Here is a 26030-nt window from a genome sequence, read left to right as displayed (position 1 = left end):
GTTTATTAAAAGAATAATTGGACACACATAAAGTTGAGCTAGCGGACACAGTAACAGCAGTGATCACCAAAATAACAAACGAGGAAGTTGCTTAGACACTTCAAAAAATAAAGAAAGGTAAATCAGTTGGATCAAATGATATTGCCGGACAAGTAGGTACAGCGTTAAGAGTGACAGGAATAAGTTGGTTAACAGATTTATTTAATAGAATTATGCAACTTGTTTCAATGAAACAATCGATAAAAATTGGAAGATAGAATATTCGAAGCCTGTTGTAATTCGAATGTAATTCAAGAAATGAGTACGAATACTATTGAAATATTAGTATTGAGCGAAGTAAGATGGTCTGGTACAGGAAAATTAAAAATTAATGATCATGTTATATACTTCTTTGGAGGAGAAAATAACTATCCTCAACAATAAGGCGTCGCATTTATCATACACAAGAACATCGATAAATCTCTAAAAAACTTTACTCCTTAGTCCGAAAGCATAGCGCTACTACAACATAATGTAAAAACACTACACTCAATCTAATACAAGTACATGAATCCACAGCAGACAAAGAAGAGCATAAGGTGGAAGAATTTTTTGCAATAATAACGGACATCATAAAAACTTTACAGAAACACCAATTTAACATTATACTAGGCGACTTTAATGCAAACATTGGGAACGAAAAAGTAGCTGATATCACACGCAATGTCAAGAGTGATTATCTTATACAATTTTGCCAAGATTTATGGTTTAAACTACTTCCCAGACGAATCTATACATGATAATCACCTCAAAACAATATTTAAAAGATTGTAAAAAATCAAATTGATTTTGCTTTCATTAATCATAGATTTAAATCAAGTATCCATCAAGTAACCCCATAATTTATAATTTTTTAAATAAATTGAGTGGAAAACAGTGAAGATATAAAATATAAAACGATTTATTATAGATGCTGGAAATGACCACTTCTAGCCAAAATACATGAACGTAGCTTACGTATCATGGATTGCCGTACACGTTCAAAGATGTGAGATGTATTTCTTATGGTAACACACTCTATTTGAATACGATTCTTCAAATCGTTAATATCAACTATGGCTGTCGTATAGACTAATGATTTACTAAGTGTAGGTCAGCACGGTGACTACACGCTGTCCGCTGATGTGCAGAACCCCGAAGCTGAGGAGCCCGTTTCAGTGAGAGACTGTGTGACGATTGCCTCTTACATGAATGATTATGTAACGAGTAAGAACGGATGGTCGGAAATCGAACAGCAAATATATAGACTATTACGACAATATACTAGATTATCACGAGAACCAGAGAGGCTTTCGGCAGGTAGATGGTTTTATATTGAACAATCTGACGCTTTAGACGGTTATCAAAGAAAGAAAAAGAGACCTTCGTCCATACAACATCATCACCATAGATCTACGAAAAGCTTTCGATACAGTCTCTCAGTGATCAATTGAACGGGCCATGAATCGCTTTGGAGTCGACGCAACATTTAAGCGGTATGTGATGGACTCGTACAAGAACTGTCGTACGAGTGTCACCGCCGGTAGCAGGTTAACGACTAACATCGGGATGTGTAGAGGTGTTAAACAGGGAGATCCCTTATCGCCATACCTCTTCAATATGGTGGTTGATGAGCTAATATGCAAGCTTGAGGGAGACAAGCTTGGCCTTCCAATTGCAGATGGCAAGAATATCTCAGTTTTGGGTTACGCTGATGATTTTATCCTGCTATCCGAATCGGCCAAAGATGGTACCAGACAGCTCCGGACAGCCGTCGAATTCTTCGAGAAGAGAGGAATGTCGATTAACGCTGGTAAAAGTGTGACTATTACGGTTAATGTTAACCGTGGTAATAAGCACTCTTTCTGCGTGAAGCGTGAAGCGTTCGCTGTTCTCTGCCGGTAACGACAGGATTCGGCAGCTGTAACCGAGTGAGCTGGATGGATACCTAGGTCGAAGGTATAATGCACTGGGACAGACCAAGATAGACTTCAACGAGCTGCAGACACAGCTCGATCGTATTCATCGAGCGGGGCTTAAACCAGCGCAAAAACTGCTGGTCCTAAAAACATACCTACTGCCGAGATACATTGACAAGCTGCAGAGTACCACCATTGCTATTATTTTGTTCAATTGTTTATATAGTTTAATATAGAAAATTGAAAAAATTGAAGAATATTTTATGATCTACAACTTTTATTTGAATCATTTTTTAAGTGTATGAAAAACGTCTTATAGACTAAAAATGAATTTTTTCACCTTTTATGATTGTTAAAAAAAACGAAGCAAAATCAGTTGTACGTCTTCAAGTATTGTATCTCTCGTATACCTTCTAGAACCTTTAAAAACATGTAAAAGATTTTTTCAGCTTTTTTTACTGGACTATAATGCTGAGGTATGCCGTCTTGTTGAGAAAACAGATCATTTTCTGATTAACTGATATCATTTTCGATTTTATCTGCCTCTTTTGAGTGGCCAATGCTGTATATAATTTTTGGCCCAACTTGTTTTAACTTAAGTTCTTTGACGCACATTATACAAATTTATTGTTACTAAAAAAGTTTTTAAAAAAGTAATTAAATGTTAATTACCGATGCGCTATTTTCGATTGTATTTCATGAAGGTCGTGGTAAATACTTTAACGATAAGAACCGTTTTATCAGTGTATCTGGAATTGTCATTCAAAAATAAAACCAGTATTGAAATGTGTTGTTGTTTACAGCGGTTTGTATTTCTAATAAAAAAAGAAAATAAGGTTTTAGTGGTAGTTTTATAGTGCCAAATGGCAACTTTTATGTTAAAGAGAGCGATAAAACGTAAGTAAAAAATCAGAGTGTCTATTATTTGTTGGAAACGTACCCAACTAATTGCTGTACAAGCTCTTTAAAATGTAAATGATTTTAAATAAAGAAATTTGCTGCATTTTTTAATTTGTACAAATCGGTCTTTTATAGTACAGTTCTAGATTATAGCTCGCTTTCTCCACCATATTTCACAAATTTGAGACCATGTATTTTGAAATAGGGATAAAAGAATTGACTAAACGATCCAATGTGCTGAGAAAGTTAATAGCAAATTCTCCCAACCTTTAAAGCGCTTTCGAAGACAAGGAAAAATACGGTTTTAACTGATTATGTATTCTACATTCATTTAGAAAAATATACAATTATTAGAGCCAAAGTAGAAGAAAATTATAAATTCTATTGTTTCTAAATTGTAGTGGTAGGTATTTACTGATAATTCATAACAGTAACATTATAATAATTGTTCTTAACCCCTTACTGCATGAGTTTTTTATTTTTTATAAAAAAAAATATATGATTACAACACAAAAGTTCCTAGCTCATAGTATTAACAGCTTAAATAAACTTTTATTACAGACTTCTTTCATTGAAAAAAGAAGAATTATTATAAATAGTGGAAGTAAAGTGTACTAAACCCATAAAATTTGGGTAGTATATATTTAAAAGATATATTTTAGTTGTTATAATTTAACATAACTATTTATTATACGAACAAAGAACTTCAAGAACTACAAGAACTAAGTAAATCAACAGAGACAAGAAAATTTTATCGGAGACTGAACAAAAGCAGAAAAGACTTCAAACCGAGAACAACGATGTGTGGAGATAAGGAAGGTAATATATTGACAGAACAGCAAGAGATAGTAAGTAGATGGACAGAACATTTTACGGAAAAGCTTGAAGGAGATCGGAGAGAGACGAACCCTGACATACCATTAGAACAAGCAGACAACAGAGAAAAGACTCCACCAACAATAGCCGAGATAGAGCAGCAGTAGACAAATTAAACAACAATAAATCACCGGGATCGGATCAAATAGCATCGGAGTTACTGAAGGAAGGAGGAGACACACTACAAAAAACAATACATCAATTGATAACAAAGATATGGTCGAATAAACAGCTACCAACGGAGTGGAATAGCGGTATTATTGTACCATTACATAAAAAAGAAACTCAGTTAGAATGTGGAAACTACCGTGGAATCACGCTGCTGAATGCAGCATACAAAATAATGTCCAATGTCATTTATGAAAGACTTAGACCACACGCTGAAAAAATAGTTGGCAAATACCAAAGTGGCTTCTGTAGACAGAAGTCAACAATAGACCAAATGTTTGTTCTGCGACAGATCCTCGAAAAAAACAAGTGAATATAACATCGACACACATCATCTCTTCATAGACTTTGAAAGCGGATACGACAATATAAACCAAGAATTCCCAATAAAAGCAATGAAAGAATTTAATCTTCTTCTTTAAGTTCCATCTTCTATCGAATGTTGGAAATCATCATGGCTATGCGGACTCTGTTGACTGCCGCTCTAAAAAGTTCTGCACTACTGCATTCAAGCCATTTCCTTAAGTTCTTAAGCCGGGATATTCTTCGTCTTCCCACATTTCGCTTTTCTCGGACTTTGCCTTGCATAATAAGTTGTAATAATGCGTATTTTTGCCCTCTCATCACATGCACAAGTACTCAAGATTTCGTCTTTTGATAGTTAATATTATTTCCGCCTCATTTCCTATCCTTCTAGTTACTTCCACGTTTGACATTCTTTGAATCCATGATATTCGTAGGATTCTTCTGTAACACCAAAATTCAAAGGCGGCCAACTTATTCAGATGGACTTGTTTTAGTGTCCACGCTTCCAAGCCACGTATACTAGTTTATTTACTATTTAGTTTGTTTACTCGTAATATTGGCTATATGTACGTACGTGTGCTTGGTTGTATAGTAACTTCCAGCCACTTCTAGTCTGCCAAAAAGTAAATTACTTCGCAAAAAAATAATTACTAAATTCACTAGACAGTTCGGACTTTCAATTTCTATCTTTGTTTAAGCAAAGAAAAACATTACACTTCACGCATTTTATGAAGCTTTTTGAACCATAGGGATATTTGCATCTTTGCCTTTTACTGCACAATAATGGAAGATGACAATATTCATCTGTTCGTACATCTTGCATTGGAATATCGGTTGCTGGACCCCTTCTTTTGTTATTTTGTAAATTTTCTATAGCTCCACACGGACGACACCTTTTTGTAGTAAAACCAGCCTTCTTCTCTAAAGAATCCAGTCATATGGACAGTCATCAAATCAATCAGTCACTTTTTGGATCTGAGTTTGATCCTATAATATCCCAACATTAAATCCAGGAGATCTATTCCCCCATATATTTGTTGTAGATCGTTACAGCTTTTGGACATGGAACCATTATATGTGTCTTATCCTTTTTCAAAAACCGTTTAACTACAACTGTTGGCATACTCCCAGCATATGTTGATAAAATGTTTACTAATGTACCAACAGATGTACCATGTAATGTACCATGTAACAACAGATATTTTTGTACAATCAACTGTGGCGACTTTCTCTACCATAGTTCCTCGGCCGTTTTTTTTTTATTCAGCCTCTTTTGGCATATTATTGTTTGGTACTTTGTTTATTCTAACGGTTCCTAGTGATAATATAACCTGTTTCGTGAGATAAATTTGCAATAGGACGCTGTTGAACCAATTATCAAAGAATATTTTGTGATTTTTAAGTCTTGGTACTGCTTGTGCTAGCCGAAGAACCACATTTGAACTTACCCCTAAATCAGGAAAACCATCGGGTAAAACATTAGTTTGGTTTCCTACAAAAATTTCATAATCGTAGGAAAATCGCTGACACCACTAAGAACAAACGCCTTATATTTATAATCCTCTTTAGGAACTTTGAGTAACTGATTCCTTAGTTTATTTAGTAGCGGTCGGATATTAAAAAATTTATCATGACCTGGATTACCGGCAGCAGTAGCATCGTTATTGTTTGCAAAATGTAAAAAACTTTTTATTTCTTCCCATCTATTGTATGACATAACATCTGAGATCAATCGATGATTCAGGCTAAAGTTTCAATAACTTTTAACGTTTGACAATAACTGCATTATTAACATATAAATACAGGTTCCTAAGAACTGTTCTAGCTCATTTTCAGACGGTTTCAAAGGTTTTTGTGGTCTTTTTTTTTTACTGACTATAATATAGTTTGATAAACCATATCTGTGATCATCTCGTTTGTTAAAAAAAAATTAAAAATGCGTCAGGGGATTCCGCTTGTTGCAACTCAGGTGGCAGGTCAGTAGAACCGAAAAATCTTATATTATCATCTGATGTTACCAAATTTCCTTATTTCCAAGTTTGATGATTTTTATTTCTATTCTTTATTAGATTACGTCGTAATTCGTCCAAAGAAATATCATCTTCGCTATCCGAACTGCTTTCTAAATCCGTTGCTGGTAGAATGATATCTGATTCAATATTATCTATTATACCATCTTTATAGTCTGGCTCTGGGGCTAGTATAATAGGGTAAATATTATCATCTGATAGCTTCTCGTCTTCACTACCATCTGGTATGTCCACGGCCACAAGAGTTTCACCATAAAACTTTTTTGGATCCATTATCTAAAATAAAAAAAATAATACCTAGTTCAGAACGCATATTGTACCATATATGAAAGAGAGTTTTGCACGAAAGTGCATATTGTGGCATATATGGCACAAACATATATTGGTGCAAAAAAATACCAAAATATAAAGAAATACGTGAAAATACTTACAGAAATTCTTTCTTGAAGGTCTATCTTTGATGTCGCTTTTTTTGTTTGTACAAAAATATTCAGCAGAAACTTCGATAATTGAATATCAAATTGCACAATTCTTATGAACAGCTGTCATACCGCGGTCATTTGCAAATTTATGGCGCGTTATTACCGGTTAGACGAAATATGTGCTCTATATGGACATGTCATGCAAAAATACTTTAAAATAAGATTCGATCTCTCAACGGTTAGGTATAAAACTAAGTATTGTGCCATATATGACCCACTATCCGGTAAGGGGTTAATGAGAAAATGAATACATATTACCTCACAGTGTAATTAACAATTAGATCCATACTCATAATATTGTTCTGAAGCTATTTTCTTGTGGCATCTTAAAGTATTTACTATTTTAATGGGAATAACCCATTGAAATAAGTTTATTGACGTTTCAATTTCCACTTCGGAAATCGTTCTCAAAATACAAACATTAATAAATTAACCAAATTTTGTTTTTTGTTACTTGGTAAAAAATTGTTGTAATGATTTAATTTTATTTAACTCATTTATATTGGCAATTCAGACGTATAGAGTAAGATCCCAGAGCGATCAGACATAACTTATTTTCACACAGATAAAACCTTAGAGTCTGAGTAGCGTCTCGTGTGCTTTGAATACCTGCGTATTTATGAAACTTGCTGAGTGACACCTGGGCAGGTACAAATAGAGATGCAAAAATATTTAATCGGATCGAAAACAGTAAGTATTCTTAATGTATTTGAATTTTTTACTCTGAGGCTCATGCGCACAGCACTCTCGTGCTCATACTTCTGGTTAACTAATTTTTGTGTTTGAGGGATGTTTGGTCATTTTAATTTGTCTGACTGATTAAATATAACTTTATTATAGTTCCATTAATAACATATTTAAAAATCAGACATGTAAAAGTAAGTAAAGTTCATTTAATTTTAGTGGAGCTTTAAAGCGTCTGACACAAGTTCTGGTCCATGACAAGTGTCTGACACTTATTACAGTATTTTCAAAATAATATTCTACAAAATATGTATAAAAATCAGTTATGTAAATTTAAGTTAAATAGCTCTTATTTTTAGTTACCTTTCTCACGTGGTACCTGCCCAGGTGTCACTTAGCAAGTTTCATAAATACGCAGGTATTCAAAGCACACGAGACGCTACTCAGACTCTAAGGTTTCATCTGTGTGAAAATAAGTTATGTCTGATCGCTCTGGGATCTTGGACTAGTAGGTGTATTAAACGTTTTAAATTAGACAGAAATTTATGGAAAATTATTGTTTTGAAAATCGGAAAAAATGTCTGGATCTGATGGTCATCTGAAGGAGACGAGTCGAAATAAACATAAAATGAAAAGAATATTCAAAGGTAACTGGTCTACTGCAGAATAAAACTCATTTACTGAGTTCCTCATCAAAATTGGAGATTAAAATAAAAATCGGAGAAATAGCAACGAGTTGGTTGGAAAATATCGATGAAGCTCGTATTGCTCAAGCCAATAGAAGGAGCAGCGAGACATAAAAAGAGGGCAGAGTTATGAAAAAATACCTTATACCTCAAAAGTATACCTTAAAACCTTACTTAACAATAATAAGGAAAAATTCCTCCTCCTCCTCTATCTTTTCTCCTTCGTAAGGATGTAGTGGCGTCACGTAATTTGTTTGACCATTTCTGTCCATTTATTTCTCTCCTGTGCATGTTGTTTTGCTTCGGAGAATGAGTAACCAGTGATGTCCTTTATTTGGTTCGACCATTGTACTGGAGATCTTCCTCTGGATCTGTTACCCGCTACGTTACCTTCAACTATCATTCGCTCCATGCCTTCTCTTCTTCTAGTTATATGTCCAAAATATCTCAGTATATTTTGGTTGATAGTTGTGATGAGTCTCTAGTTTTTATGGTAGGTTCTGCTAGAATTGAGTTATTTGTGAGATGGACGGTCCATGGTATGCGCAACATTCTACGGTAGACCCACATTTCAAATGCCATTATACGCTTTGAATCGGCTTTTTTTATTGTCCAAGTTTCTGAAGCATGGGTGGTGATAAGAAATATCAATGCTCAAACAAGGAGTAATTTTGTGTCATTTGTGATGTCAGTGTTCTTCCAAATACTTGTGAGTTTGGCTGTTGCCGATCTGGCCATTGTGATGCGTCTTCGTATATTAAATTACCTGACCACTTCGTAACCTGCCATGTTTTTTATCTCTGCTTGGTTGTTTCTGATTCTATCGATGATCATCATTTTGGTTTTCTGCATATTTATTTTTAAACCATATTTTGTACTCACCGTGTCTAGCCTATTCATAATTTGTTCCAGTTTTTCTGGTGATGACTCCAATATAACAGTGTCATCAGCATAACGTAGGTTTTTGATTTTTCTTCCTCCTATCGTTGCTCCACCTTTCTGTTCCTCAAAAACTTGACGCATAATATGTTCACTATATATATTGAATAGAACAGGGGATATTATGCATCCCTGTCGAACTCCACATTTTAATTTGAAGTTTTTCTAAACCACATCCATTACTTACATTAGCAGTATTATTTACATATAGTTTTTGTAATAAATAGATCAGATGTTCTGGCCTATTCATTTCTCTAAGTATATGCCACATTTGATTCCATTTTACGGTATCCTATAATATATATAAATAAGGCCTTGGAATAGTCAATAAAACATAAATATGTTTCTATGTTAAACTCTGGAGATTTTTCGATATTTGACGAATATTAATAATATGTTCACTTGTTTCTCTACCTGGGACGAATCCGCATTGTTCTTAGGGAATTTGTGGTAAGAGAATTGATTTTAGTCTATCATTGATGGTGGTTAGAAGTACTTTACTCGTGTGTGATATCAATGCTACTGTACGGTCTTTACTGCAATCTGTCGGTGAAACTTTTTTATATATGGGAATAAACGTGAGTTTACTCCAGTTATTTGGCCACTTTCCGGTATTCCAGATCTCATTGCAAATTCTAAGCATTACTTCCGCCCCTAATTCTCCCATTTCTTTGAGTGTTTTAGCTGTTTTATCATCTTTTTCTTCTGCTTTTCTGAATTTTAGCTTTTTAATTGTCGCCTCAATTTCTGATTTTAATATTTGAAATTATTTTTCATAACTTCTTTTCTCTGCATTATTGTCTGGGTCGTTGTTAGAGAATAATTTTTCTCAATATTGTTTCTACACCTCTGCGATACCGCCTGGATTTGTTATGGTATTTCCACTATTAACTTTGATGATATGTGTCTGTGGTTTGAATTCTCTCGCTAGCAAACAAGGTATGCTGACTTGCCGTTCTAATTTTAATCGACTTTGCGCATGACGTCATAGCGAGACAAAGCCAGGGGACTTGTGTGGATTTAATTTTAACGATGCATCCTATGGCAACGTTGTTCCATTACTGTAATGGACAACTTCGAAACTTAAACTGTTAACGGTAAGTATACCTCGATGTCATATCTTGCACTAAGAAGTCATAACTAGTTACTTTCTGTGAAAACGTGGTTTGAAAATTAATAAGTAATTTTGTAAAATTAGTTAAAGAAATATATGAATCTTCGATTTGATTGTGTGTATTACAAACAAAATAGATATTGCTACAAAACATGAATTAAATATAAAAGGCCGGTAAAATGTAAACAATTTGAAACATAAGGAAAATCAGGTCATATTTCAGGAATATCATTTAGACATTTATTTTACAATCTTCGTGATTTTTCTCTTGCGGATATTGTAATTATCTTTAATATTTTTATTTAGAATTATATAGTATTTTAAAATAAATTTGACATATAAAAAAAGTAATTTTACATCTTCGCTAACATTGATATATTTTGCAGCTTTTATTAGGTTTTTTAAATAATTTTTAGTTATTGTCAATTTGTTGCCATTATAACTACGAAAAATATGTTCCAGTTCACTACATTTAGTTACAAATTCCAGTGTTTGAGTAAACTACCCTGAGAAACGTGGTTTACCCAAGTAAACGATTTATCGTTAGCGTCCGGAATATATCCAAGTATTTCTTTTTTTTTTGTAACTTAAATGCAATGAAACCGGCTAAATTTTCCTATTCATCCCATTCCAAGTCTTTTATATTCGAATTAATAGAATCTTGATGACTGTCAATTAAATCTACAGGGTTAATTTCTGTATCACCACTAGGAAGGTTTAGCGAGGAAAAGATCTCTTCAGTGATAATTTCATAATTAATTATACTATTAGTAGTAATATTCCACCATAGTTTTTTTTTAAACAATAGTCAACTTCTGTAAAATGTTTTGAGCATATTCTCGCGGTTTCTACATTAAATTTGTCTCGCTGAAAACACTTGAAGACCCATACTTTACGCATTTGTTTGTCTCTAGGAAACACAAAAAACGACACTTCGAAAAAGATTTACTTTTTTTATTATAATTGTTTAAACAACTCACCACTGCACAATAGATTATGGCAACCCAATAATTAGTCGTCTTGATAAAGTAGCTACAGGTAGTCGAGAGGAAGTTGCGTACGATAAATAAATTAGGTAATATTAACACAGTAAACTGAATGTTTTCACCACAAAATTTATATAACAATATAATATACAAAGTCTTTTAGAGTGTCATAAAAGACTTTGTATATTATGACACTCTAAAAGACCCCGTAGTTCGTCAAAACGTGAGAGATACAATGAGACAAAAACTAGAAACGGCTCAACAACAAGAACAGAGTGTAGAACAAAAATGGAGTTATATCAAAGACGTCATGCTGAATGCGGGAAAAGAACATCTGAGAAAGAAAAAAAGAGTAAAAAATAAAGAATGGATGACTGATGACATTCTACAGATGATGGAGTAAAGAAGATTAATGAAAAACAGGGACGCGAAGTAATACCAAGAAACCAACCAGATAATTAAAAAAGAAATACGAAGAGCCAAGGAGACATGGATGCAAGAAAAATGTAAAATAATCGAGGAGCTCCAAGAGAAACACGATCATATAAATATCCACCGAAGGATTCGTGAAGCCACTGGTCAATACAAGAGGAGAAACACACACCTCCTCATAAATAAAGACGGTAATCTGGCGACGACAGTGAAGGAGAAGTTGGTTACCTGGAAAATATATATCGAAGAACTTTTCTGGGACGACCGCGGCAACCTTCCGGAAATAAATTGCATGACAGGGCCGTTAATTCTAGAAAGCGAGGTAAAGGCTGCTTTACAACAGTCTAAGAATGGTAAGGCTACAGGTCCGGACGAAATACCCGTTGAACTTATTAAGGTGATGAGTGAAGTGAGCACGAAGGAGTTAACTGAACTGTTCAACGCCATATACGATTCAGGTAATATCCCAGAGGAATGGCTATTGTCAACATTTGTAACGCTACCAAAAAAACGATCTGCGAAAACGTGCGAAGATTTCCGAACTATCAGTCTTATGAGTCATGCACTTAAAATTTTTCTTAAAATCATACATGCCAGAATTTACAAGAAATGCGAAGAAAATGTCGGTGAAATGCAATTCGGATTCCGCAATTCTATGGGTACACGTGAAGCACTTTTCACCTTACAAGTCCTACTTCAGAGATGCCGCGATGTCAGTTGTGATGTCTATATTTGTTTTATTGACTACGCCAAGGCATTTGACCGTTGTCAGCACCAGAAGATGGTCACCGCACTACAAAGAGTTGGATTGGATGAGAAGGACATTCGGATCATCATGAATTTATACTGGAACCAGCGTGCTCAAGTCAAGGTCGAAGACCAGCTGACCGACCAAGTGAAGATCATGCGAGGAGTAAGACAAGGATGTGTGCTATCGCCGACTCTTTTCAATATATACTCTGAGGAGATTTTTAATGAAGCCCTCACAAACCTAGACATGGGAATCCGAGTGAACGGTGAATACATCAATAATATCCGCTACGCCGATGACACTGTGTTACTAGCAACCAGCCTAAACGATCTGCAGGCCTTACTAGACCGAGTGCGAACTGTGAGCGTAACATACGGACTGAACCTTAATATTAAGAAAACTAAATTCATGGTTGTCAGCCGTACAAATTTAGATCCCGGGGCACTAATGGCAGGTAGCGAAGAGATCCAGAGAGTCGACAGATTCACTTACCTCGGAACTACCCTCAACGTACAATGGGACTACGCTCAAGAGATTAGATCCAGAATTGAAATGGCACGGTCTACATTTATTAAGTTGAGATCCTTGCTGTGCTGCAGTGATCTCAGTTTGGGAACCAAGATGCGAATAGTGAGGTGCTACGTTCTTCCAGTGTTACTGTATGGAGTTGAAGCCTGGACACTGACGCAAGCCACTGAAAAACGAATCGAAGCCTTCGAGATGTGGATATACAGAAGGATACTAAAAATATCTTATGTGGACCATGTCACCAACGTTGAGGTTCTACAGCGCATGACAAAAGAAAAAGAAGTGCTTAATTTAATTAAACAACGCAAGCTTGAGTACCTCGGCCACGTGATGCGGAACGAAGAAAAATATCGAATTCTTCAACTCGTTATGCAGGGTAAAGTATTTGGCAGAAGAGGACCGGGACGTCGTCGTATCTCGTGGTTGAAAAATCTCCGACAATGGTTTGGGATGACCTCAGCGGAGCTGTTTCGCAGAGCAGTCAACAAAACCATGATAGCCTTGATGATCGCCAACATCCGGACCGGATAAGGCACTGAAGAAGAAGAAGATACAAAGTCTTTACTACATCAATGAATAAATAAAAATCTCATTCACTACGTTTTGAAGCACACAGGAAAGCAATTGATAGAGCATTTAACTTGGCATCATTAAAGTTGTCTCGGGCTTACGTCACAGGTGTGCGAGAGAGATGCAAGAACATGCGCGTTGACTTATCTTGTTAGTTATAGTATCATGCTAGATACTTGACTTTTGAGAACTCTCTAGATTCTTGGCGTTCAGCAGAGAAAAAATTATGATCATAAATATAATTATGTTTTTATTGTTTTTTTTTATTTAATATTTAAAAATGTCTTTTTTCCAATGTAGAAAGTAAAAGTGCCCTTAATTAGACTATATGGTTAACCTGACATGTTAACACTGATATGAGATCAAGAATTTATAAATAAATTTGAATTTTATAAGAGAAATATTGAAGGGAATTGGGAAAACTGAGAAAAATCGCTCATAGAGAGAAAAACTAAGAAGCAGAATTATAATTCTAAGTCACCGAGGCTTAATCAAATTTTAAAATCCTGCAGAACTCTAAAAAAACACCCTAAAACCGTGTTTTTATTGCTAATTTCTTGTTTACTTAGTCCAATAAATTAGTAACAGTGAACTTTAAACGTCTATAACGTCACCAACACTAAATCAAAATGCCGGAAAGGGTCTATAAAAGCGAAAATAACCCTTTATACATGACAAAGAACCCTACGAATCTATCTTCGAAGATTTAATTGAAAACCACACAATCAATTAACACTCCGTTCATTTTGATTGGCCGGGCATAAGTAAGCTGCCGATCGGGTTTTCTAACACGGTCTGTTTCCAGGATAGAGGACGAATTAAATTAAGGATTGTGGTTTTGTGTGCGACAACGGACCGGGAGCAGTTTACTCTAGCGAGAAGCGCGATTTGACTAACGTTTTGTGTGGCATTTTTAGATATCGGATTACTTGGTAGGTCATAAAAACGACAAAAATGGAAAGATAAAACGTGGTCAAGGTGAAAACGTCGCAATAGCCAATAGATGGCTGTGATGGAATGAAATTACTGTTCTATGTTGGCAGAAATTAATGCGATAAGATTATGCTGATTCGTTTGTTATTCATTATGTATCGCATTTTTAGAATGGTTATGTCTAGACTTCGGCAAATATGCATATTGCATATTTTGCATATTGTGCATATTTTATGCAAATATTTCATATTTTGGCATATTTGTATAATAGTTTGCATAAAGTGCATAAAAGTTCAGATTTTTATACTGTATTTGAAAATTTTTAAACATACCAATTTATTTCAATTCTTGTATAAAATTTTGTAGTCATTTTAATCAAGAAATGATCTAAGTACGTAATCTCTACAGGTACAAAACATTTACAATTTCAAAGAAGATCAATTTAAGTAGCCCTCAACATTCTTAGAAAGTCTCGGTCACTGAGGCATTCAGTTATTGGATAATCGCTAAGGGTTCGCTCATTTGCATTTTATGATCTAATCCCCAAATCTATCTACAATTTATTGTATCTTAACAGCAGGTAAACGGCTAATAGTTTTGTTCCTAATTTAGGGATTTTCCAAAATCTCCCAGTTTATTGAATTAGGTACCTAAACATTTCTAATTTGATGCTCAGATTTGTAAATCATTTTTGTTTTGATATTCAAAGCGTAAACACTCGTTGTGCGTAACAAAAAGGAAGATTGTGATTTTATAATGCCTAAAACAACCAGTGCTTCAACTTGGATTAAACCTTATAAAGAGCTGTCTATGGATATGGGAAAAATCTACTGTTCAGTCTGTGGCAAAATTGTAAGTATCTAATATTTTCTATTAAATATCTAATATTTCATACATACAGGGTGTTACCAAATGACACTTACTTACAACGTTTGACTGTAGATACTTCTCGAAAAATTGAACAAAACGATATAGTTAATGAGGGGTCAAACTTATTTACTTTTCGAGATACAGGGTGTTAAAATTAAAAAAAATTAAATTCTTTTAGTTAATAACAACAATAACTTTAAAACCAATAAACGTATTTACTTGAAATTTAGTACTCGTAGGTTGTTTTTAAATGAAAAATAGCTTCCTTTAGTGACAAAAAAATTGTCCATGGTACAATACAATGGTGTGTATTTAGAAAAATTTTTCACCTTTACTTTTTTTTATGAAGTCAGCTATTCTAAAACACAATTATTTTTATTGTAATTGAATTAACAAAAAAAAAAACTTTTGTTGAATTTTAAAATAAGTTATATGATGTACTAATGGTTAGTAACGAAAACTAATTTGTGGATTAATACTGCATTTAAAACGCTTAGCGAGTGTTTTTTTTTCCAAACCAGTTATTTGATTAACCAAAAACACCTTGTATATTTTTATATTTTAAAGGTTGGGTTAAAATAAAGGTTTTTATTTTTATTTATAGATAGCATGTGAGAAGAAATTTCAGATAGACCAACATGTGAGAACTGCTTCACACATTGCAAAAAAAGGAAAAATAGGAGGAAAACATCAAACTCCAATGGCTAAATGTTTCCAATATACTTCAAAAAAATTAGATGAGCAAGAAACTTTTAATGAAGACTTGTGTCGCGCATTAGTGTCTGCAAACATACCGCTTTCAAAATTAGCAAATGTAAATTTTAGTTCGTTTCTAAAAAAATATTGCAAACTTAATGTTCCAAGTGATCGGTCTCTAAGAAGAAATAATGTGAACGGGCTATACTCGTCGGTGTTAATTAATATTAAGGAAGAAATTGCAGATATTTATTTTTACATATCTGTAGACGAAACCACTGATTCCTCAGGAAAGTATATTGCTCATTTATTGATTGGTGTTCTTAAAGAAGATACCTTACCAAAATCTCATCTTATTTCATGCCAGCAACTTGAGAAAACAAATGCTTTAACAATTTCGCGTTTTATACAAGAAACATTAGCAACTTTTTTTCTTCCTACAACTATTCCTTCTAATAAATTACTGCTTATTTTATCGGATGCTGCTCCTTATATGGTGAAAGCAGGACAAAATTTAAAAATATTTTTCCCAGATTTAATACATGTTACTTGTGTAGCGCATGGATTAAACAGAGTTGCAGAGGAAATACGAAAAAAGTTTCCTCTTGTAAATACCATGATATCCAGTGTCAAAAAAGTATTTCTTAAATCTCCTATAAGAATTCAACTTTATAAAGAAATGCTACCTAACATTCCTCTTCCACCACAACCTATTTTAACGCGATGGGGAACATGGTTAGAAGCAGCTAATTTTTATGCAGATCATTTTGTTAAAATAAAGAACATAATTGATACGTTAACAGATGAAAGTTTCCAATCTCTTTTGGATTCTAAACAAACTTTTCAGAGTAACTTGCTTCAACAAGAACTTTCATTTATAAAATCAAATTTTAGTTTTATTCAAAAAACAATTACTCAGTTAGAATCACCAAAACTGTCATTGTTCGAAAGTACAGCATTAATAAAAGAATTTGCGTCATGTTGTCGGAACGTTAGAGGTAATATTGGAAAAGATATTTTAAAAAAATTTGAAGCTACTATGGAAAAAAATAAAGGTTACCATATTCTTCCTGAAGTAGTCAGTGTTCTAGCTGGAAATATTTCGGAAACAATTAATTTAGAACCAAATGTTTTGGTTAGTTTGAAAAATGCTCCCGTTACATCAGTTGATGTTGAACGAAGTTTTTCCATATATAAATATATGTACTCAAACAGAAGCCACAAGTTTTTGTTAGAAAATTTTGAACACCACTTGGTCATTTATTGTTACCATAATTCTAAATAAGTTTATTCATACTTAAAAATGATGTAGTTACTTAAAATAAATGTAAATCTTAATGAATAGTAGGAAATATTTAGTTATGTACACTTTTTTTTTTAAATAAAATTGTTACTATTTTACGATTTTTTTATTTATTTGTATGCATATTTTGTAAAATATTTGCATATTTTCGGGTAAACACGTGCATATTTATGCGCATATTTTCTACATTTTTATTTGCATATTTGCCGAAGTCTAGTTATGTCTTTTATTATTTGATCCATTAATGATTTTAAAAAATAAATAAGAATAAAAAAATTATAATTTGGACTATTTCACTAGACTATTTTTAACTGATAAAAGGTCATAGTAACCTGTGATAGTAATGCCACGTTTCCTACTGACAAAACTCCTTTCTACCCTTGATTTCTCAGCGACAAAATTATGACAGATCCGTCACGAAGGTGTCTAGTAATTGTGTTGTTGTCAGTTTGACAAACGTTATTGAGACGTAATCAATTTGGGACAGATATAATGAATCCAGTCAAAAAATCCAAATCCAAATCAAGATTTGGATGCCATTCAGGTAAAGAAATCAAAAAATTGGTTTCAGAATATGTCCCATTGAACACGCAGATGTCCAGAAGCTCTATTTGGACTCAATTTTCGGAGTTTCTACGGGTGAGAAATTTTACGCCTGAAATATATACTACCATAACGGAACTAACAAAAATTTTCGAGGATTATGTTTTTAACATGAAAAAAGGCAATGGCGAAAACTAAACTCCTGGACAAAATTAACGCACCAGTTAAATTAATCTAAATATTTACAATATGAACACAAAATAAAACTAAGTTACATTGAAATAGTAATAAACACCTACAAATAAGTCCAACATGACTTAAATAAGTCCATCATGACCTTAATTTGCCTTATTGTTTCTTTAAAAATTTGTTTTTGCCGGAAATGCGTAAATAAGCTAGCATAACTCCAAATTACAAAAAGAAAAAAAAATAGTAAAGTAACACCATAAAATGCATCTGGATCTACACTAATACCGTGTAGGCCCTCCTCTACTTCTTATGACTGCATTTATGCGTCGAGGCATGCTTGATATCAAATGTTCAACAAAAGCTTGCGGAATATTCTCCCATTCTTCAATAACGGCCTCAATGAGTTGGTTGTGATTGGCAATAGGGGGTCTACGACTTCGAATCTTTTTTTTTTTGAGATAGTCCCATAGATGCTCTACAGGATTCATGTCCGGACTGTTAGGTGGCCACTCTAATAATGGAATATCAACATCATTTAGGTAGCCAATAACCTGTCGAGCCACATGAGGACGAGCGTTGTCTTGCATGAATAAAAAATTAGGTCCAAGAAACGGAGCAAAAGGCATTACATGTTCGATAATAATGTTGTCTAAGTAATAATGGGCATTCATAGACCTCGTACGTATGGGGACCAACTCCGTACGAGCTCTAAAGCAAATTCCCCCCCAAAACATTTTAGAGCCACCACCAAAAGGTACTTTAGGAGAGATATTGCAGCTGGCAAACCTTTCTCTTCGCCTTCGCCAGACACGCTCACGACCATCTGGAGCTTTTAGGCTTACTCTAGTCTCATCGGAGAAAGGAACTCGTTTCCAATCATCGATGGTCCAATTTTCATCCAATTTGCAATCTTGCAAAATTCAATCTCTGAACCCTGTGTTCTCTGGTAAGCAAGAGTTTTTTGGCCGGTTTCCTGTTGCTCAATTCTGCTTCATGTAAACGTCTTCTAACTGTTCGAGATGATATCGCGACATTTCGAACATCTGCTAGTTCATTTTTTAGCAAATTTCTGGTGACTCCTATCTCTGAGAGCACGTTGTCTCAAAAAACGATCATTAATTTGATTAGTGCAACGTTTTCGCCCTTGCCCTGGTCTTCGATGGTACGACCCTGTTTCATTATATCGCCTCACCTTGCGACTGATGCTGGAGTGATGTCTTCCTAACAAACCTGCAACGTATCGCATTGAATATCCTTCATCTAGGAGAGTCGATGCTCGCACTGCCTCCTCCATTGACAAATTTCTTTGGTGGTTCATTTTTTTATTTGATTTTCATGCAAAAGAACTTCCAAACATGCATATGATGAAAAATATCACAATAAAAAGCTTGTTTGTCACAAGCACTTTGCTTTAATCGGCACTTTTAATGAAAAATTTAACTCACTTTTAGTCTAAAACGAAGTTTAATACAAATTATTGTTAAAACAAGACTATTATTAGCTTACATAATAACTGTCACTGTCAAACAAGGTCCATAGGTAACTTGTCGTACAGTAAATTATCAATAAATTTGAGAAAATTATTGAGAAAAATATGAGTGGTGCGTTAATTTTGTCCAGGAGTTTATAAAGAATCGTCTGTAAAGTCAATGTGGAATACTACAGCAAAAATGGTACAAGAAAAATATTTTTTGGAGTACGGCATAAAAATCGACCCTCTCACAGATATATCTTTCAAATGTGCAATATTGACCAGAGATACCAAGTCGAGGCAGCTTCACAGTGCTCAAGAAAAAAGATCAGTTTCAGTTCAAAAGCATTATTCACCAAAAACTATTGAAAATTATCCAAAGCTACGACAAGGAAACCCCCGATGGAGCACAAAAAAGAGGCATTTCCTTTTTCTAGAAGGAATATGATGTTATGGGAGAATGTACGGGTCCAATTGAATACAGCAGCATTTTTTTCCAAAAAAAATCAGGCGGTTCGAAAAGTTTGGCAAGCAGCAAATGGCTGGTAAGAAATTCATCAAACGAAAATTTATGCAGAGTTAGATTATTATATAATTATATAAAGTTAATGGAAAAAAAGGGAACAAAGATTTTAATAGATAGATTCTTTCTTACCGTTCACCCCAACTGGAAGGTTGGATCTTGGTTCAAAAACTGTCCACTTGGAATTAACACCGTATCTAAGTGGACAAAAATTTCAGCTGAAAAAATTGGAACAGACACAAAAAAACATAAAAGAACAAACTATTCTCATCGATCTTCAGCTGTGTCAGCCTTGTTTAAGCAAGATGTTTCTGAACAGGAGTTAATTAAATTAACGGGTCGTTTAAATGCAAGCTCTCTAAAACCATATCTGCAGCTGGACTCCAGTCACCACCAGAAGTTGATCAAAAATCTCAGAACAACAAATAAAGCTGGACTACAGGCTAAAGATGACTACAGGTCAATAATTCACAAAATCATGCTTTGGTACAAAAGAATGGGCAAACTACTATAATTGTATATTTAATATTGTTAACAAATAAATAAAGATGTTTCGTTGATATGGTGCATTAATTTTCTCGTGAATGACTCTTGTCGAATATCATTCGAGAGAAAATTATTTACCGGAAAAATTTTCTTATGGTTTTATTTAAGTTTGTTGCCTTTTGGCAATTTTCGCTTATGACATTTTGACAAAATTGTTTGACTGACGACTCGTGATTTAACTGTCAAAATTTAATTCGCGAAAATTGCCAGGCAGCAAACTTTCATACCAGTCGAAAATATTGTCAGAAAAATTTTCTCTCTTATGGTATTATATACGATAATTTCCAAAACTCCATTATTCTTAAGATCAAAAAATTATTACATTAACTAAAATTTTCCAAAAAAAACAGTTAAACTGCATTTTTCACTAGAGTTGATTTTTCAACACAAAGATACTCTCAACGTATGAGGGATCTTTTACAGGTCACAAAGGTATGATCTTTATTTCAAAATTCTAACTTTATTTCACTTAATTTTGGATTCCAATGGTCACGAAATGTTCCATGTATAAACAAGTAAAACCACCCAACATAATGGATAACTCAGCCTCTTTCCAGAGCATCTTCATAGAATTGTAACCTATGAAACTTCCTTCTATCCGTGTAATAATTAATCTATCAAGGATTTTAACTACGTATTTTTCGAATGTTTTAGTCATAGAAATCAGACTTAAAACCTTTATTTAGATTTAATCGATCTTAGACTTAGCCTACCAATTAACATCAGTAATCTGTTCTTATTTAAACAAATGTATATTTAATATTTTAATTAAGTTTATAAATGATTCTGACATAAAAATTTAAACATCTATATAACAAAGTTATGTGGCAAAAATTGTCACAAAATTTATTTTGCCGATTTTGAGGGGTACAAACTTTTGTTAGTTTTAATTTCGTTTATAGATCAGTTTTTTCTTAATAATGCACCTTCTGTATATTAATTTATTTTTTCTTAGAAAAACAGTAAACGAGAAAATATCGTCTGCATTATTTTTATGAGAATATTTTGTACCCAACAAGAGATTGGCTTTCGAAAAAACAACTACTACAAGTTTTATACAGTTACAGAAAATATTTTGCAGGAAACTGCTATTTCCAACAACCGCCTGGGGTAATAAAATCCCGCACAGAGAAAAATGTTCCCTGTTTTTTTATTTGCAAAGGAGATCGATATCCAAGTGTACATCCACATTCTTAAAATAATTTTCCATAAATTTTAATTAATTTGAATTTTCCGAAATCCACGCAGCTCGGGAAAAATTCGAACAATGTTTTCCATAGCCCGGCATTGTACGAATCAATACTGACACAAAATTCATGTAATCGACTGTGACAAGCAATGCATGGAATTTTCTACAAGTTGAACAAAATTTTCTGTTTTATTAAACCAGCTAGTCTTATTTATTTTTCATTGTCGAGGTCCCAGACAGGGCTTTATTTGAAAATCTGACGGCTATTTCGTGGTATTGGTGGTTTTTATAAGCCAGAGATGGAAGGAAACGACTGCTGTAAATGTTGGTGATGTGTAACTGACAACAATTTTTTTATTATAAAAAACGTAAACCTGAATTTTACTATAAATACGGTTATGTCCAAATACAAGGAGACAATAACTCAAAGTAATACAAAACTTAATAATTATAGAGTAGCTCTGTTAGACAGCAGACTCAGTAAAACACAGGTTTTATTTAAATAAAAGATATCCAAAATAAATAAATAACAAAATAAAATTGGATTCTAGGTAATATGTACAATAAAAAAATTAAAATGTCAATCCGTGGCAACGACGGTATTGACGGGGCTATGGCCCACTGTTTGTACCTTCGAAAATTAAGTACAGTTAATATCATAAACATTGAGATGTGGCTATATCGGAGAATACTTAAGATCCCGTGGACTGACCTAGTCACAAATGAGGAGGTCCCCAGAAGAATGAATAAGAACCGAGAGGTACAGACCACCATCAAATCTCAAAAGTTACAATTCTTCGGACATATTATGCAAAATAAATCCAGATATGGTCTACTTCAAGCCATTCTGCAAGGAAAAATATTTGGAAAACGAGGTCCAGGAAGAAGAAGAACATCTTGATTAAAGAACCTCAGAATCTGGTTCAATACAACATCTGTGCAGCTTTTCCGCGCAGCTGCAGATAAGATAAAGATTGCCATGATGATCGCCAACATTCGTAACGGATAGGCACATCAAGAAGAAGAATGTCATAAAAATCCAAACGAACATACGATGTATTAATTCACAAACACGTTAAAGAGAAGGAATAATCTGGGTTAGAGGTAGACAGATGGAACACTCGATCCGGAAAGTGACTAATCAACACTTAATCATGGAATGGGTACGTCTCAGATCAACACTCTTAAGACTGGTTCGGATCTACCACTAGATCAACACTCTAGTCGGTCAACACCTTAGTGCCAATGGAGCTGTCCCCAGATCAACACACTGATAGAACTCCAGGACGGTTGGCCTTTAGTCAACACCCAGAAGCCTGTAGAATTCCTACCAGATCAGTACTCTGGCGAACTTAATTCTCTCTTGAGGCGTACGTTGTGTACTGCCGGTCTTCCATCTCCTCCAGTGCTAATTGATGGAAGTGGAACTTAACGATGGGAGTGCGTGCATACGAAACGTTGGTGGCATAGTGGCAATAGCTGTTAATGGCATCGTTACAAGGTACAAGAATATTAATGCAAGATTACATATTCAAAGAAACAGTAAAATAGTGTTTGGAAAGTTCAGATACGACATAACTCAGTCCACTCTTTTGTAACGGGTCTTTCACTAGGGACTTTTAAACTTTGAGAGTTGGTAACTGCCATATTATTGAAGCTATATCTGTCAAATTCTCTTTTAGTTACTTATTATGTTTTGACAAATTACTATGGATAGACCTAGCGTACAATATGTGTAAATGATAAAATTGTTTTATAAAACTCGGTGTTCTCTTCAGAAACGTTCTTCTCACTTCGCCCACATTACGGTCGGTACAATCACACTAGCAAGAGGATTATTCGCAGTGTGGTGAATAATTTAAGTCCACAGTCCACTTAGTTACATGATAATTCGAGACAATCAATTCCACCTCATTCGCAAGAACTTGATCTTTCACAAACAACTTGGGGAACTTTGTATCGTGACTTAAGTCTGCACCAATAGAAAATTCAACTGACTTAAGAGTAAAGTAAACGAACTTATACAACGACGTGTGAACGCTAAATGGTCTCTGGAGTAATGGCTAATTTTTAGACGAATGACAAGTTGAAGCAACGATAGGAGGAAGAAAAATCAAGAACCTACGTTATGCTGATAACACTATTATATTGCCGTCATTACCAGAAGAACTGAAACAAATTATGAATAGGCTAGGCACGGTGAGTACGGAATATCGTTTGAAAATAAATATGCTGAAAACCAAAGTAATGATCATCGATAGAATCAGAAACAACCAGGCAGAGATAAGAATCATGTCAGGTTACGAAGTGGTTAGGCAATTTAATTACTTAGGATCCGTTATTACTAACAGTGTAGGATGCGAAGACGAGATCCGTCGTTGCATCACAATGGCCAGATCGGCAACAGCCAAACTAACAAAAATTTTGAAGAACACTGACATCACAAAAAACACAAAACCACGCCTTGTTCTAGCATTGATATTTCCTATCGCCACCTATGCTTCAGAAACTTGGACAATAAAAAAAGCCGATTTAAAACGTATAATGGCATTTGAAATGTGGGTTTACCGTAGAATTTTGTGCATACCATGGACCGCCCATCGCACAAATAACTTAATTCTAGCAGAACTTAACATAAAAACTAGACTCATCACAACTATCAACCAAGATATACTGAGATATTTTGGACATATAACTAGAAGCCATGGAGCGAATGATAGTTGAAGGTAACGTAGCTGGTAATAGATCCAGAGGAAGATCTCCAGTACGATGGTCGGACCTAATAAAAGAGATGACTGGATGACAGGAGAGAGATAATTGGACAAAAATAGTCAAACAAATTACATGACGCCACTACATCTTTACGAAGAAAAAAAGATTAAGGAGGAGGATGGGTACTTCAACTAACAGAAATGTCTAATTTGGCACGATACCAATATATATGAGATCCAAAAGCATCCAATTCATCCCAAAAAAGTCACTGTTTAGGGTAATTTTTGGGCTGGAGGCCTTTTCGTCCCTCTATACCTTAAGAACGTTGTTTTCCAAGCATCGGCGAGCGCTATAGGTCGATAATTACCAACTTTATTTGGCGTGATTTTGATGGTATAGACACCAACGACATGTAACTTTAACAGAACAACTCTATATGTCACACAGCTTATGCTACACTGAACATTCTGCACGAGATATTTGAGTACATGGTCACCTCACGTGAGGTGAGATCATACAATTTAACCCCTTTAGACTATTTATTATGGGGTTTTCTTACGTTGCAGGTACATATAAAAAACCGCAATTTTTCTATTGACTTATTTCTATTTTTTATGTCGGTATGTTTTATTAAATTGTTTGTCATTACTGTCGTCCATTTTTGTTTCTCTTTACATTTTCTTTTTGAATATCATTTTGCCGGTTTCATTCTACCCTGTAGGCATCACTCAATTAGTTTGAAAGTTGAACCGCTGTAGCAGTGAGTTTTTTCTCCTGATTTTGATAAATTAGCTCTGGGATCAACATGTTTACAAGTCTATTCCCTTGTTTTGAATCTTGTCCACCAGACACAAAAATAAAAGCAGTCTAACATTTTCCGGCTAAAACACATAATCTCATAAAAGTTTTGTAGAAACGGCGGTGATATTATAAAAACTGTCACGCGATTATCATTTTATTTAAGAAATTTAATGAAACGTTTGTATTCGTTTTTTGCGGTTATTTACATTATATTTATTCGCTCTATAGGTCTGTGGCAGAAATACATTATTAGAGTAATTAACTCACAAATAAAATTAAATGCTCCATACACCATTTCACGGATTTTGTCCAATGAGAGAAATCATACTCATTGGACATTAATCAATCATACAGCACCTAGGCAACTACATCTTGTTTTACTGGTAAATCGAAAATATTTAATACGCAAGTCTTTACCTAAGCCACATTCATATTAGCCGTCATGTTCTCTCTAGCGGATATAAATAGTTTTACTTAATTTTCAACAAACAATTTACATTAATATCAACACGGTGGGCCAAGTTTATTTGGAACCCATTTGGACCTTAAATAACTTTTTTATTTTCGAAGTCTTAGTAAAGGTCATTTTTATAAAGGCTTACTTTCAAGGTCGTTACAAAAGTAACCTGTTAACAAAACAAAAATCTAATACGGTCATTATGTTTTATTACTTTACATCGATTGGAGTACCAGAAACTGAATTTTGACCATGATGAACGGCATGTGGAATGCAATTTTAGATTCCCTTGCCGAGTAATTTATCAAGCTCTTTGCTTTGCAAGTTTTAGGAAGCACAGTGGTAAAAATTTGAATTCGGTTTCGCCAGGTAGAAATTGTTTGATTTCTCTTTTTGTTTTTAGATGAC

General features: G+C 34.2%; 1 protein-coding gene across 6 annotated transcripts in view; it reads left to right on the top strand.

Annotated features, from left to right (window-relative positions):
- Positions 1–26030, top strand: part of cpx (synaptic transmission protein complexin) — a 972531-nt gene that overhangs the window by 874080 nt on the left and 72421 nt on the right. The window contains exon 1 of one of the 6 annotated variants that reach the window (XM_072530671.1): positions 2642–2834. The exons of the other annotated variants lie outside the window; for them this stretch is intronic. Coding sequence (XP_072386772.1) covers positions 2801–2834 — 34 coding nt within the window. The 5' untranslated portion in view covers positions 2642–2800. Of the gene's footprint in view, positions 1–2641; positions 2835–26030 lie in introns of those variants that run through there. 6 annotated transcript variants of the gene reach the window in all.

This window comes from Diabrotica undecimpunctata, chromosome 4, assembly GCF_040954645.1.
Source record: "Diabrotica undecimpunctata isolate CICGRU chromosome 4, icDiaUnde3, whole genome shotgun sequence".
NCBI lineage: Eukaryota > Metazoa > Arthropoda > Insecta > Coleoptera > Chrysomelidae > Diabrotica > Diabrotica undecimpunctata.
The sequence above is the reverse complement of the archived record's forward strand: the minus strand, read 5'-3'. Positions and strand labels throughout refer to the sequence as shown.